General features: G+C 38.4%; 1 protein-coding gene across 1 annotated transcript; it reads left to right on the top strand.

The window, feature by feature from the left end:
- Positions 1-126: 126 nt before the first annotated feature.
- LOC306995678 (myosin heavy chain, fast skeletal muscle-like) lies at positions 127-13771 on the top strand. The gene is made up of 39 exons (XM_079607474.1): positions 127-3356; positions 3735-3878; positions 3964-4120; positions 4225-4252; positions 4360-4471; positions 4630-4722; positions 4855-4918; positions 5012-5110; positions 5191-5294; positions 5383-5521; positions 5675-5793; positions 5890-6039; positions 6127-6297; positions 6389-6689; positions 6810-6880; positions 7035-7122; positions 7231-7348; positions 7443-7566; positions 7667-7803; positions 8101-8356; positions 8447-8689; positions 8800-8976; positions 9056-9201; positions 9285-9375; positions 9458-9847; positions 9932-10058; positions 10555-10673; positions 10760-10956; positions 11040-11223; positions 11331-11496; positions 11607-11731; positions 11836-12144; positions 12252-12455; positions 12541-12666; positions 12763-12933; positions 13067-13171; positions 13250-13345; positions 13423-13554; positions 13670-13771. The coding sequence occupies exons 1-39, from the start codon at positions 3150-3152 to the stop codon at positions 13688-13690; spliced, it is 5811 nt and encodes a 1936-aa protein (XP_079463600.1). The 5' UTR covers positions 127-3149; the 3' UTR covers positions 13691-13771.
- The last annotated feature ends 239 nt before the right edge of the window (positions 13772-14010 follow it).

The raw sequence follows: 14010 nt of genomic DNA, 5'->3' as shown, positions 1-14010 counted from the left end.
ATGTAGCTCAAATTTGGTCTCTATTATGAACAGAATTCCCATGAACTTATTATTGTGAATTTCACAATTTCAGTCTGATATACAGTTTCCAGAGGCACTGGATATGTTAATAGGAGATTACAGAGCAACCATAAAAACTATTATTAAAACCTATATATTATATTATAAAAACAGAACTAATTTCAATGATGAAACCACAGATATGGTCCAGACAGTCCACTTGGTTATGTTCTTTGTACGGCGTTATTTATTTATTTATTTATTTAAAACACTGCAGAAGTATGTTAGTTTAAATTATTATACACAACAATATAGATCAGCACACATGGTAGAATTGAGTTTGTAATGATGCAAACATTTCTGAGCAATTGTAATTGTGAATCATTAAACAAATATCCGTCTAATACGTGATGTACTCTAAACCACATCTTACCTAACCTGATGTTGTCCATATTTCCAAATACACATGTGTAATACAAAATATCTTTGAGTAAGGATGGTAATGCCTTGACAGAAAGAATATGCAATAAAATAAGAATGTATGTGTATTAGCTGTGAGAATAAAACATGATCCTTAAAATCATGTATGGTCATGATTCATGAATAGTATGTGTGAGAGGGGTTCAAATTACTGCTTACTAGCAAAGATGATAATGATGATGATGATGATGATGATGATGAAGGTAATTATTAGGTCACAATGATGACACAAACACCATATCCTCATGTTATTATTTCCTTTATTTAGCCAGGAGATCACATTGAGATATTTCTATCTCTTCTTCCAGTGAGACCTGATCAAGACAGCAGCACATCAAGTTTCACATATAAAATAACAGTCAGACAACACCACATTGCACAATAATCGTAAAACTAAAGTAAAAAACAAATCAATTGTAACATTTACAAGTGTCTGTTAAAACATTTTGTAAGAGACATTTAAAAGTGCTTAGGTTTGGAAGTAGTGTATGTATGTGGAAGTATGTGCTCTGTCAGTGATACATTCTATTATTCTTATGGTCTGAAAGAAATTAATTGTCTTGTTAGTCACATGGATTCACCAATATATGTCAAACTAGTCCAATGAAATATATAAACTAACAGTATCGGGTACTCTTATTTGATGATGCGGCATTTGGAATATGACATGGAGACTCATGAGTTTAATGAAACAGGGTTAATGTAAAAATGCAGTCATGTTTTGGTCGATCAAATAAATCAGCATCCAAATGGCAAACAGGCCTAAATTAGCAGCAGGCACACTGTACGTCGTGTCCACAAGTACAGCTAAGCCCCCAAAAATGGTAAGATTAAGATAACAGAATACTGTCACTGCAATGTCACTTCCTAACAGTTTTGAAATCAAACGAGATTTTCAAGCATTAAAGACATCTGTCACTGTCAGGACAAGAGCATATCATGTGTAATATGGACTCATGCATTTTCTGTAAAGCTGCTTTTAAAGGATATTTATTGTGAAAAGCGCTATACAAATAAATGTGAATATAAGACTTTATCAATCTTGTCCATTGTTTGATCTTTTTATCTGACAGTCTTAAATGTTATGTGTATATAACTATTTTCAATTGAAACTAAAAACATAAAAAAAAGAAAGTCATGCAATTGTACTGGAGCCATGAACAGTCTTAGTTCTAACATTGCAGTCCTACATACAGGTCTTTTTTTACATATAAGGCACAGCAAGAAATCTGATACTTGAGTGTGCCTGTCCATGGAATGCAAACTCATCAAGCAAAGCAATAAAATGTCAAATAAATATAAACATGGGTACAGTAAATGCTCAGTTATTCAGATTACAGCATTGACACTGAATAAGTCAATAGAAAACAAATGAGAAATATATAAATCCAGACACACTGATTTGTTAATGCCGATAACAGTTAAAAAAAAATACCAAATCATAGCAAATAACCTTTCTAATAGTTACATTTATAGGAACTCAACTAACCAATATTAGTAGTTTACAAAAATATATTTATTTACTTACCTGATATAACCAATTAGCTGAAATAATTGAGGTTGGTTAGCAGTAATGGTCTTTATTTTGCATTTTCTTTTTTTACTATAAGGATATTATGTGGACAAGTCTTGCCAAACGAGGAATTACAAATTATTCAAGTGTTGCCTCTGTTTCACGTCATTTTTAATGTAATCCTAAATCTGCTCACCCCTTTAATTTCAAATGTGAATTTCATGATTGTGCATAATTAAGCAAAGTACTGAGGTTAAACTCTTTTTAACAAGCTATCCCTAAGTGTTATTTCCAGTTATGTATTCTATTCCCAACTATGGATTGCGCCAAATGGTCCATCTGATAAATTTCCTGACTCAAATTTTAGCCATATTTGGTGTTAGCCATATTTAACTTCTGCATTGCTTGCATAGCAAGTACAGTATAAAGAGCATGGGTAGGAGTGGAGACCTTTGCGTTCGGAAGACTAGTCAAGTTTGCTTGTGGTGAGACAAAACTTTTGTTTCTTTTTCAAGATGTGCACAGTTTAAAAAAAATATGCCATCTTATTTGATAATCTATCAACTGTTTGTTATGCAATTAATTTAAAGACATAAGTTGCTTAACATTTTTATAATGTAATTTTTAGAAATGAAAAAGCATGGCTTCAATGTATAATATCTTCCTGTTTGTCTAACAGTGTTTCAGCCATTCATCAGAACTTGTGGCAGTGTGGTAAGTTAAACTAAATATGCTAAATTAAACTCGACATTTTACGGGAAAATATACATACTGAAAAATTTGTGTATTAGTGCTCTGGCCCTGTGAAAGAAACACACACACACGTTTTATATAATCAATATCCATGTTTCACTAAAGCGTTCCTCAAATCTGGCCCTGGAGGGCCACTGCCATGCTTAGTAAAAAACCCTGATCAAAACTACCTGTATATTAGTAATTCTGAAGATCTTGAATAGCTTTCTCAGATGTATTTGATAAATGTTGAGCTAAACTCTACAGGGAAGTGAGTACTGGATTTGAGGGACCCTACTTTACAATGTCCTTGATTTTACTTACAGTAGTGATTTAGTGAATAATTAGTGATCAAATGCCTGTCAATTTACCCTGTTTACCTATGCTTGTGACAATCTTTAAATTCCAGAAGTAAGCCGCCATCATGAGTACGGACGCGGAGATGGCCATTTATGGCAAGGCTGCCATTTACCTTCGTAAGCCTGAGAAAGAGAGAATTGAGGCTCAGAGCAAACCATTTGATGCCAAGTCTGCCTGCTATGTGGCTGATGTCAAAGAGTTGTACCTCAAGGGAACAATCAAGAGCAAAGAGGGTGGCAAAGCCACAGTTATTTTGCTTGACACTAAGGAGGTACATTTTAAAAGATGCTATGGTCCCACTTTATATTAAGTACTATGTACTTACATCGACAAATAAGTACAATGTACTTATTGTGTTCATGTTTCATTGTAAAACACTTTTGCTGCTATTGCGGTGTGATACGGGTAAGGTTAGGGACAGGTGTGGTGGTATGGTTAAGTTTAAGGGTGGGTTAAGGTATAAGGGAAGGGTCAACAGTGTAATTACAGCTGTAATTACATGCAGGTATTTTAAAAATATAAGTACAATGTAAAAACATGTATGTACACAATAATTCCATCGTATCAAATTATTAATTTCAATGTAAATATTGCACAATGTTCTACATATTTTTTTGTCTATCTATTATCTGATTGATCAAATTCATAGGAGAGAACAGTAAAGGAAGAAGATGTCCACCCAATGAATCCTCCCAAGTATGACAAGATTGAGGACATGGCCATGATGACCCATCTCAATGAAGCCTCTGTGCTGTATAACCTCAAAGAGCGTTATGCTGCATGGATGATCTACGTAAGTTCTGAAAACAACAAACAAAAGCATTTAAGTTATTTTTGTCTGTGTTGTTGCAATCTGACCACTTCTCTGCTAATTTCAGACCTACTCTGGACTCTTCTGCGCAACTGTGAACCCCTACAAGTGGCTCCCAGTGTATGATGCAGAAGTGGTGTCTGCCTACAGAGGCAAAAAGCGTATGGAGGCCCCACCCCACATCTTCTCTGTCTCTGACAACGCCTATCAGTTCATGCTGACTGGTAAGATCTGATTTAGGAGATCTGAATTAAATTTAAGTTGAAATTCACATTCATAGTTTTTTATAAAACAATTGCTAAAACATTATTACCCTTTCATTTTACAGACAGAGAGAACCAGTCTGTCCTGATTACGTATGTATCAAGCCTTCAATTAGAGTCGTTGAGAACAGTTAAAATTTCCTCTTGTGAAACTTCCACATGTCTTATCATCTTCTGTCTTCTAATCTCTTATAAACCAGCGGAGAATCTGGTGCTGGAAAGACTGTGAACACCAAACGTGTCATCCAGTACTTTGCCACAGTTGCAGTGGCAGGTGGTGACAAGAAGAAAGATAGTTCTAGCAAAATCCAGGTATGAGATATAAAACTACATAGCCTACATATTATTTTGAATGTTGGTGATTTACACTCATCACACATGATATGTGAATTTGTGAAATGCCTATAAATAGTGTTTAGTCATAAATAGAAAATAAATGAAAATAACGGAAAACTCTTCAAACATTACAGGGCTCTCTTGAGGACCAGATTATTGCTGCCAACCCTCTGCTTGAGGCTTATGGTAATGCCAAGACTGTGAGAAATGACAACTCCTCCCGTTTTGTAAGTTCACTACTTATTATTTACATGTAGTTCAATTAGTCAGTTGGTTTGGATTGTTCTATAAAGAGATTTTGTTTTATTGTTATCATCATTAATAATTATTATAATAATTAGTTATTTTGTTTTAAACAGGGTAAATTCATCAGAATTCACTTCGGTACATCTGGAAAACTGGCTAGTGCTGACATTGAGACATGTATGTGGACACAATATCATTGATCCATCCTGAACATTTGTTTTTGTCTGTCACTCTTCAGATGATTGTGACTCAAGTACATTCTCTCAACAGATCTGCTGGAGAAGTCTAGAGTGTCATTCCAGCTTCCAGATGAGAGAGGCTACCACATCTTCTTCCAGATGATGACCAACCATAAGCCTGAGATTGTTGGTAGGTGCACATATTTCATTCATTCAATGTTTCAGATAATATTGTAAGATGCTCTTTCATAAATGCTGTGTATTTTACAGAAATGTCGCTCCTCACCACCAACCCCTATGACTTCTCCATGTGCAGTCAGGGTCAGATCACAGTGGCCAGCATTAATGATAAAGAGGAGCTGGATGCTACTGATGTGAGTCATTGCTGTTTGAATATTGACATATTCTATTTAACTATGGCAGAAAAGACCCTAGAGCTCATTCTTCTCTGTAAATTTACAGAGTGCTATTGACATTCTGGGCTTTACTAATGAAGAGAAAATGGGCATCTACAAGTTCACTGGAGCTGTGCTTCATCATGGCAACATGAAGTTCAAGCAGAAGCAGCGTGAGGAGCAGGCTGAGCCTGATGGCAATGAGGGTGAGACTACATTGTACTAATATGTGTCATAACATGCAGTGGTTTGAATTGAGATATCCGTATTTCTATTTTGACAAAGAAAAGGATGGTTATAGTTTAGTTTTCAAGGCAGGAAAAGGGATGGATTTTTTTGTGCAACTTTTTTAATTGCAGACGCTGACAAAATCGCCTACCTTCTGGGTTTGAACTCTGCTGATATGTTGAAGGGTTTGTGCTACCCCAGAGTCAAGGTCGGAAATGAGTTTGTGACCAAAAGCCAGACTGTGCCACAGGTATAGTAACATTTCCAGCATGCCATGTGTTTATCCTAAAATTCTGTCTAATTATTGCAGAAGCAGAATAAAATATCCACTCGATTCTACTTACAGGTGTACAACTCTGTTAGCGCCTTGGCCAAATCTATCTATGAGAGGATGTTCTTGTGGATGGTCATTCGTATCAACCAGATGTTGGACACAAAACAACAAAGAAATTTCTACATTGGCGTGCTGGATATTGCTGGCTTTGAGATCTTTGATGTAAGAATGATTATTTTATCTCTTTTTATGTCAAAATGAATGATATTCAGAAGGTAGTAAATGTTTCTGTAATTTTTTGTCCTCCAGTACAACAGCATGGAGCAGCTGTGCATCAACTTCACCAATGAGAAACTGCAACAGTTTTTCAACCACACCATGTTTGTGCTGGAGCAAGAGGAGTACAAGAAGGAGGGCATTATTTGGGAGTTCATTGACTTTGGCATGGACTTGGCCGCTTGCATTGAGCTTATTGAGAAGGTTTTTACCGGTTTTTGAACTTACTCATTTCCATGGTTCATTCTCAAAATCATAAATTTTTAGTAATTAAACAACACTCTTTTATAAACAGCCCATGGGTATCTTCTCCATCCTTGAAGAGGAGTGCATGTTCCCCAAGGCTACAGACGTTTCCTTCAAGAACAAGCTGTATGATCAGCATCTTGGCAAGAACAATGCTTTCCAGAAACCAAAGCCAGCCAAAGGCAAGGCTGAAGCCCACTTCTCCCTGGTTCATTACGCTGGAACTGTGGACTACAACATCACTGGCTGGTTGGACAAGAACAAGGATCCACTGAATGAGTCTGTTCTGCAGCTGTACCAGAAGTCTTCTGTCAAACTGCTGGCTACTCTCTACCCACCTGTTGTTGAGGGTAAAAAACTGAAATTGTTAACATAATTATGTACATCATTTTAACCAAACTTTGATTCAGGGTTGCACTCTTTTCTTGTTATTACTTTATATGTGTTCTTTTGTCTCTTTATCTGAATAGAGACTGGTGGTGCCAAGAAGGGAGGCAAGAAGAAGGGTGGCTCCATGCAGACTGTGTCTTCTCAGTTCAGAGTATGTGTTTGTTTGAGAGCAAATTTGAATAATGATGCAATTGAAAGGACTTAAGAAGCAGTAACTGTACATCACCTTGCTTGAGTCTAGATCAGAGAAATCAGCAACTGAGAGAATGTGAGTAAGAATGCTAAATCTTTTCATGATTAAACAGGAGAACTTGGGCAAGCTCATGACAAACTTGAGGAGCACCCACCCTCACTTTGTGCGTTGTCTGATTCCCAATGAGTCCAAGACTCCAGGTAAAGTAATAAAGGACTCACAGATATTCTCATATTAACACAATATTTAATGTTGATGTATTTAATAATGCTAATGTTAATTTACCAAGCTCATGATGTAAATTATAGGTCTCATGGAGAACTTCCTGGTTATCCACCAGCTGAGGTGTAACGGTGTATTGGAGGGTATCAGAATCTGCAGAAAGGGTTTTCCCAGCAGAATCCTCTATGGTGACTTCAAACAGAGGTATATATGACACCACATAAAAATACCATTTCCTGTTGAAGACTCTTTATTAGAAGATATGAAGCATTTTGATAAATATTCCCATCTTCCACAGATACAAGGTGCTGAATGCCAGTGTTATCCCAGATGGACAGTTTATGGATAACAAGAAGGCCAGTGAGAAACTCCTGGGATCCATCGACGTTAATCATGACGAATACAGATTTGGACATACGAAGGTTAATATTCACCTTTACAACTTTCAAAGATTCAGTGATCATGGTCATTTAGCTTATACAGGTAAATCATATTTTGATTTACTGTTTTACATAAACTCAGGTGTTCTTCAAAGCTGGTCTTCTGGGTACTCTTGAGGAGATGCGTGATGAGAAACTGGCTGCTTTGGTCACAATGACTCAGGCTCTCTGCCGTGGTTACCTGATGAGGAGGGAGTTTGTGAAAATGACGGCGAGGAGGTGAGAAATGTTCTCAAACACGCTGATTTAACTATTTCAGTTAGTATAAAGCTTTTTCAGTTGGAAATGTCACAACAATGATTCATAACCCGCATTAATTTACAGTGTTAATGGGTTATCAATACAAATATTTTTTTGGTCTATGCAAGCCCATCTTCTTGTCAAATCGGCTTTTAAAAAATACTCTATACAAATATGTTTGACCCATACAGTGAAGGAAATGTTTTTATCGACTGGTTTAAAAATAAGTGCATTTCCCAAAAATTCTGCATTTGAACATCCAAATTGTTTCATAAGGGATGCAATTTACACCCTCCAATACAACATCCGCTCATTCATGAATGTCAAACACTGGCCATGGATGAAGGTTTATTACAAGATTAAGCCTCTGCTGAAGAGTGCTGAGACTGAGAAGGAGCTGGCAACCATGAAAGAGGACTATACAAAATGCAAAGAGGCTTTGGTTAAGGCTGAAGCCAAAAAGAAGGAGCTTGAAGAGAAGATGGTAGCACTGTTGCAAGAGAAAAATGATCTGCAGCTGCAAGTAGCATCTGTGAGTACATTTTATAATTAGCTGAATTTTTGCTCCATTAAAAATTAGCAAGGTTGTTTCCAATGAAATAGCAATCTATTTTACTAACAGGAATCTGAGGGTCTCTCAGATGCTGAGGAGAGGTGTGAGGGTCTGATCAAAAGCAAAATCCAGCTTGAAGCTAAACTCAAGGAGACAACTGAGAGACTGGAGGATGAGGAAGAAATCAATGCTGAACTGACAGCCAAGAAGAGGAAACTGGAGGATGAGTGCTCTGAGCTGAAGAAAGACATTGATGATCTGGAGCTCACCTTGGCTAAAGTGGAGAAGGAGAAACATGCCACTGAGAATAAGGTTGGAGATTGAGTTGGTTTAAGATGAGATTTAATGTCTTTCTTATATGTTGATATAAAAATAATAATTGTAAAATATAAGCTTATTTGAAACAAAAAAAAATCACACAGGTCAAGAACTTGACTGAGGAAATGGCAGCTCAGGATGAGAGCATTGCCAAGCTTACGAAGGAGAAGAAAGCCCTCCAAGAGTCACATCAGCAGACACTGGATGATCTTCAGGCCGAGGAGGACAAAGTCAACAGCCTGACCAAATCCAAGACAAAGCTTGAGCAGCAAGTTGATGATGTGAGTTGATTATGCAAACATGTTATTAATTAACTGTGTTTTCTGCTGTGAACATATTTTATATATCATTGTCCTGTAGCTTGAGGGTTCCCTTGAACAAGAGAAGAAGCTCCGCATGGACCTGGAGAGAGCCAAGAGAAAGCTTGAAGGAGACCTGAAATTAGCTCAAGAGTCCATCATGGACCTGGAGAATGACAAGCAGCAATCTGACGAGAAGCTGAAGAAGTAGGAATTCTTTGAAACTTTTATAAAAAATAATGGTTTTCATTTATTTCAGGTCATTCATTGTTTTCTCATTTTACACACAGAAAAGATTTTGAAACAAGTCAGCTGCTCAGCAAGATAGAAGATGAACAATCTCTGGGTGCTCAACTCCAGAAGAAGATCAAGGAGCTTCAGGTATTTTGAGATTTTTTTTTCAAACATTACGATCATTATGATCAGATCTCTAAGAATCGAATTAACTATTTTTCCATCATAGGCTCGCATTGAGGAACTGGAGGAAGAGATCGAGGCTGAGCGCGCTGCTCGTGCCAAGGTTGAGAAGCAGAGAGCTGATCTCTCCAGGGAACTTGAGGAGATCAGTGAGAGGCTTGAGGAGGCTGGAGGAGCCACTGCTGCTCAGATCGAGATGAATAAGAAGCGTGAAGCTGAATTCCAGAAGCTGCGTCGTGATCTTGAAGAGTCCACCCTCCAGCATGAAGCTACTGCTGCTGCCCTCCGCAAGAAGCAGGCAGACAGTGTGGCCGAGCTGGGAGAGCAGATCGACAACCTGCAGCGTGTCAAGCAGAAGCTTGAGAAAGAGAAGAGCGAATTCAAAATGGAGATTGATGATCTTTCCAGCAACATGGAAGCTGTTGCCAAAGCAAAGGTTTGAGAATGGTTTCTAAAAAAAAAAAGGAAATATAAAAAATGTGGTTTAGATTCTTAAGAATCAAATGAAATGTTTTTACAGGGTAATCTTGAGAAGATGAGCCGCACACTTGAGGACCAACTTAGTGAAATTAAGTCCAAGAATGACGAGAACCTTCGCCAGTTAAATGACCTCAGTGCTCAAAGAGCAAGACTTCAAACTGAAAATGGTAAATAATGGCACAATATCTCAAAAATATCAAACAAAGTAATACATCATTTTTATTTTCTCCACTAACAAATGCAGATAAACAATTAGTATAAGTAAATCATCCTCATGTAACATATTCACACAATCCTTTGACCTCATCCTCAAGGCTAATTTATTATGTTTTTATAAAGTAAAAGAAGTGAATTTACATGAAGGCCAACTATGGTAACCCGTACTCAGAATTTGTCCTCTGCATTTAACCCATCCAAGTTAGTTCCCACACATAAGCAGCGATGAGTAGTGAACACATCAGCAAGACACCGGCGCCCAGGGAACAATAGACTAGAGGCCTTAGTTAGGTGCCTTGCTCAAAGGTCAAATTAGGTCTATTAGGTCAAAATTGCATCATATGAGGATGTAATCAATTTTCCCAGCCTAATTGTGTAGCAAATGCTCTTCTCATATTATTAAATGCTTTATTTTGAATTGAGCTGACATAGTGAAAATTTTAACAGGTGAGTTTGGCCGTCAGCTGGAGGAGAAGGAGGCTCTGGTTTCTCAGCTCACAAGAGGCAAACAAGCTTTCACTCAGCAAATTGAGGAGCTTAAGAGACATATTGAAGAGGAGGTTAAGGTAATACATCATAATCAATACATGCACATACTTGTCAATTACTTTACTGTAGAGAAAAGCTAATATTATGTGACTTTGTCTCCTAGGCTAAGAACGCACTGGCCCATGCTGTGCAATCAGCCCGTCATGACTGTGACCTGCTCCGTGAGCAGTTTGAGGAAGAGCAGGAGGCAAAGGCTGAGCTGCAGCGGGGAATGTCAAAGGCCAACAGTGAGGTTGCTCAGTGGAGAACCAAATATGAAACTGATGCCATCCAGCGCACAGAAGAGCTCGAAGAGTCCAAGTATGTCTATTATTGTATAACATTCCCAATTCTCACAGCTATTTTATAGATTGGAATTCAAAATAAGGTGTATTACTTAACAGGAAGAAGCTGGCCCAGCGTCTGCAAGAGGCAGAGGAACAAATTGAGGCCGTAAACTCCAAATGTGCATCTCTGGAGAAGACCAAACAGAGACTCCAGGGTGAGGTGGAGGACCTCATGATTGATGTGGAGAGAGCCAATGGTTTGGCTGCCAACCTTGACAAGAAACAGAGAAACTTTGACAAGGTAAACTATCAGAGTCACTATATGATATTCTCTTTGCAAATTATCGCTGGAATAGGCTTTGTTAAACATGTTATAAACAAACCGATCCTGAAATATCTCCATCAAAGGTCCTGGCAGAATGGAAGCAGAAATATGAGGAAGGTCAGGCAGAGCTGGAAGGTGCTCAGAAAGAGGCTCGTTCACTCAGCACTGAACTGTTCAAGATGAAGAACTCCTATGAGGAGAGCCTGGATCAGCTGGAGACCCTCAAGAGAGAAAACAAGAATCTGCAGCGTAAGAATGAAACCGTTAAATTAGAAAAGACTTTAATGTTCTAATTCTAAATGAGCTTTAAAAAGTAAACACGTGATTATGATTACAGATATATTTTTTTCTTTCTACAGAGGAGATTTCAGATCTGACAGAGCAGATAGGTGAGACTGGTAAGAGCATCCATGAGCTGGAAAAGGCCAAGAAGACAGTGGAGACTGAGAAGGCAGAGATTCAGACCGCCCTGGAGGAGGCTGAAGTAAGTATCTGAAGATCAATATGGAATTCTTGCTAGAACCATCATACTGTGTTGTTAATGAATAATTTTGTTCTGATATTTATATGTTGCTGTATTTGTCATAGGGTACACTGGAGCATGAGGAGTCCAAGATTCTTCGTGTCCAGCTTGAGCTAAACCAGATCAAGGGAGAGGTCGACAGGAAGATTGCAGAGAAGGATGAGGAGATGGAGCAGATCAAGAGGAACAGCCAGAGAGTCATTGAATCCATGCAGGGCACTCTGGACTCTGAAGTCAGGAGCAGGAATGATGCCCTGAGAATCAAGAAGAAGATGGAGGGAGACCTTAATGAGATGGAGATTCAGCTGAGCCACGCCAATCGCCAGGCTGCTGAGGCCCAGAAACAGCTCAGGAACGTTCAGGGACAACTCAAGGTATTTAAATTCTGTTCGACTTTGGGATGTATTAATATGTTTGTATAATCTAATTATGGTCACCAGAAAGCACATTAAAGCTAATCTAAAACTATTGTTATGTTCAGGATGCCCAACTGCACCTTGATGATGCCCAGAGAGGACAGGAAGACATGAAGGAGCAGGTGGCCATGGTGGAGCGCAGAAACACTCTGATGCAGTCTGAGATTGAGGAGCTGAGAGCTGCTCTGGAGCAGACAGAGAGAGGCCGCAAAGTGGCTGAACAAGAGCTGGTGGATATCAGTGAGCGTGTTGGGCTGCTGCACTCTCAGGTAAGAGCCTTTTGGTTTTACAATGAAAGTAAGGAAATATAGAGCATCATTTAAAATGTTCAAACTGTTGCTTTCCATTTTGTAGAACACAAGTCTCCTGAACACCAAGAAGAAGCTTGAGGCTGACCTTGTTCAGGTCCAGAGTGAAGTTGATGACACTGTACAGGAAGCCAGAAATGCAGAGGAGAAAGCCAAGAAGGCCATCACTGATGTGAGCAACAGTAGCTGGCAAATGTTTCAAAAGACACTTGTGTACTTGAAAAAAATGTGGATCTAATGGACTCTAATGTCTGTATTAATGCAAAAGGCTGCAATGATGGCAGAAGAGCTGAAGAAGGAGCAGGACACCAGTTCTCACCTTGAGAGGATGAAGAAGAATCTGGAGGTCACAGTGAAGGACCTGCAGCATCGTCTGGATGAGGCTGAGAATCTGGCCATGAAGGGAGGAAAGAAACAACTCCAGAAACTGGAGTCAAGAGTAAGATTGCCTTTTTTTCTGATGTTAATTGTTATGATCCGAAAGGTATAAATTGTGTAATGCTTTAATATTCTGGAATATTTTGGATAGTCTAAACATGTTTTCATTGAATATTTTCTCCCACTAACTATAGGTCCGTGAGCTTGAGGCTGAAGTTGAGGCAGAGCAGAGACGTGGAGCTGATGCTGTTAAAGGTGTCCGCAAATATGAGAGGAGAGTCAAGGAGCTCACCTACCAGGTACAAAAAATGTGTAGTAAAATTCAGGTCACTATAATCTGATTATGTTCTAGTCTGATCCTTGTTCATTATCTGCAGACTGAGGAGGATAAGAAGAACCTCAACAGACTGCAGGATCTGGTTGACAAGCTTCAGCTGAAGGTCAAGGCTTACAAGAGACAGGCTGAAGAAGCTGTGAGTATCTCAGTTGAGAACTATAAACACCATGTGAACATGTTAAGTTCCTGATATTATCATATGTGACTTTGCAGGATGAACAAGCAAACACTCACCTGTCCAAGTTGAGGAAGGTGCAGCATGAGCTGGAAGAGGCTGAGGAGCGTGCTGACATTGCTGAGTCTCAGGTCAACAAGCTCAGAGTCAAGAGCCGTGATGCTGGAAAGGTAATTTTACTCAAATAAATGTTTAAACATACTTACAATTTAAAACTTTTATTTTACCATAAATTGTTCTATTTTATATTCTTACCGATTTATTATTTGTGTACCTTTTTTTCAGAGCAAAGAGGCAGCTGAGTGAAAACCTTCACTTTCACTGTCACAAGCTCCCAGTTGTCTCTGTAAAGGTGTAATTTCTCAATAAAACATTATATTTATTAACCTCTCTTTTATTTCCATTGCTGTTTTTTTCCTTCTTCTCCATACAGTATTCCTTATGTTTTTTTCATGTCTATTACATTACATTCATAGACTGTAATCACCTCAAATAATTTTAATTTAACAATGAGCTAGCTGGTATAACGGGAATGAATATTTCATAGATTTAATAAAGAATTAATCCTCGGGGGGGGGGGGGGGGGGGTAATTAAAAAAGGATTTAAGGGAATAAGGTAAAAGAAA

Source organism: Phoxinus phoxinus, assembly GCF_949152265.1.
Source record: "Phoxinus phoxinus genome assembly, chromosome: 3".
Lineage (NCBI taxonomy): Eukaryota > Metazoa > Chordata > Actinopteri > Cypriniformes > Leuciscidae > Phoxinus > Phoxinus phoxinus.
This window is presented reverse-complemented; position numbering and strand designations above follow the sequence as displayed.

Bases quoted from the DNA above. Each gene is read 5' to 3' on its own strand.
- LOC306995678 (XM_079607474.1), top strand. From the start codon at position 3,150: ATGAGTACGGACGCGGAGATGGCCATTTATGGCAAGGCTGCCATTTAC. The intron at 12,667-12,762 runs GTGAGCAACAGT...TTAATGCAAAAG, and splicing joins CCAAGAAGGCCATCACTGAT to GCTGCAATGATGGCAGAAGA. The intron at 13,555-13,669 runs GTAATTTTACTC...CCTTTTTTTCAG, and splicing joins AGAGCCGTGATGCTGGAAAG to AGCAAAGAGGCAGCTGAGTG.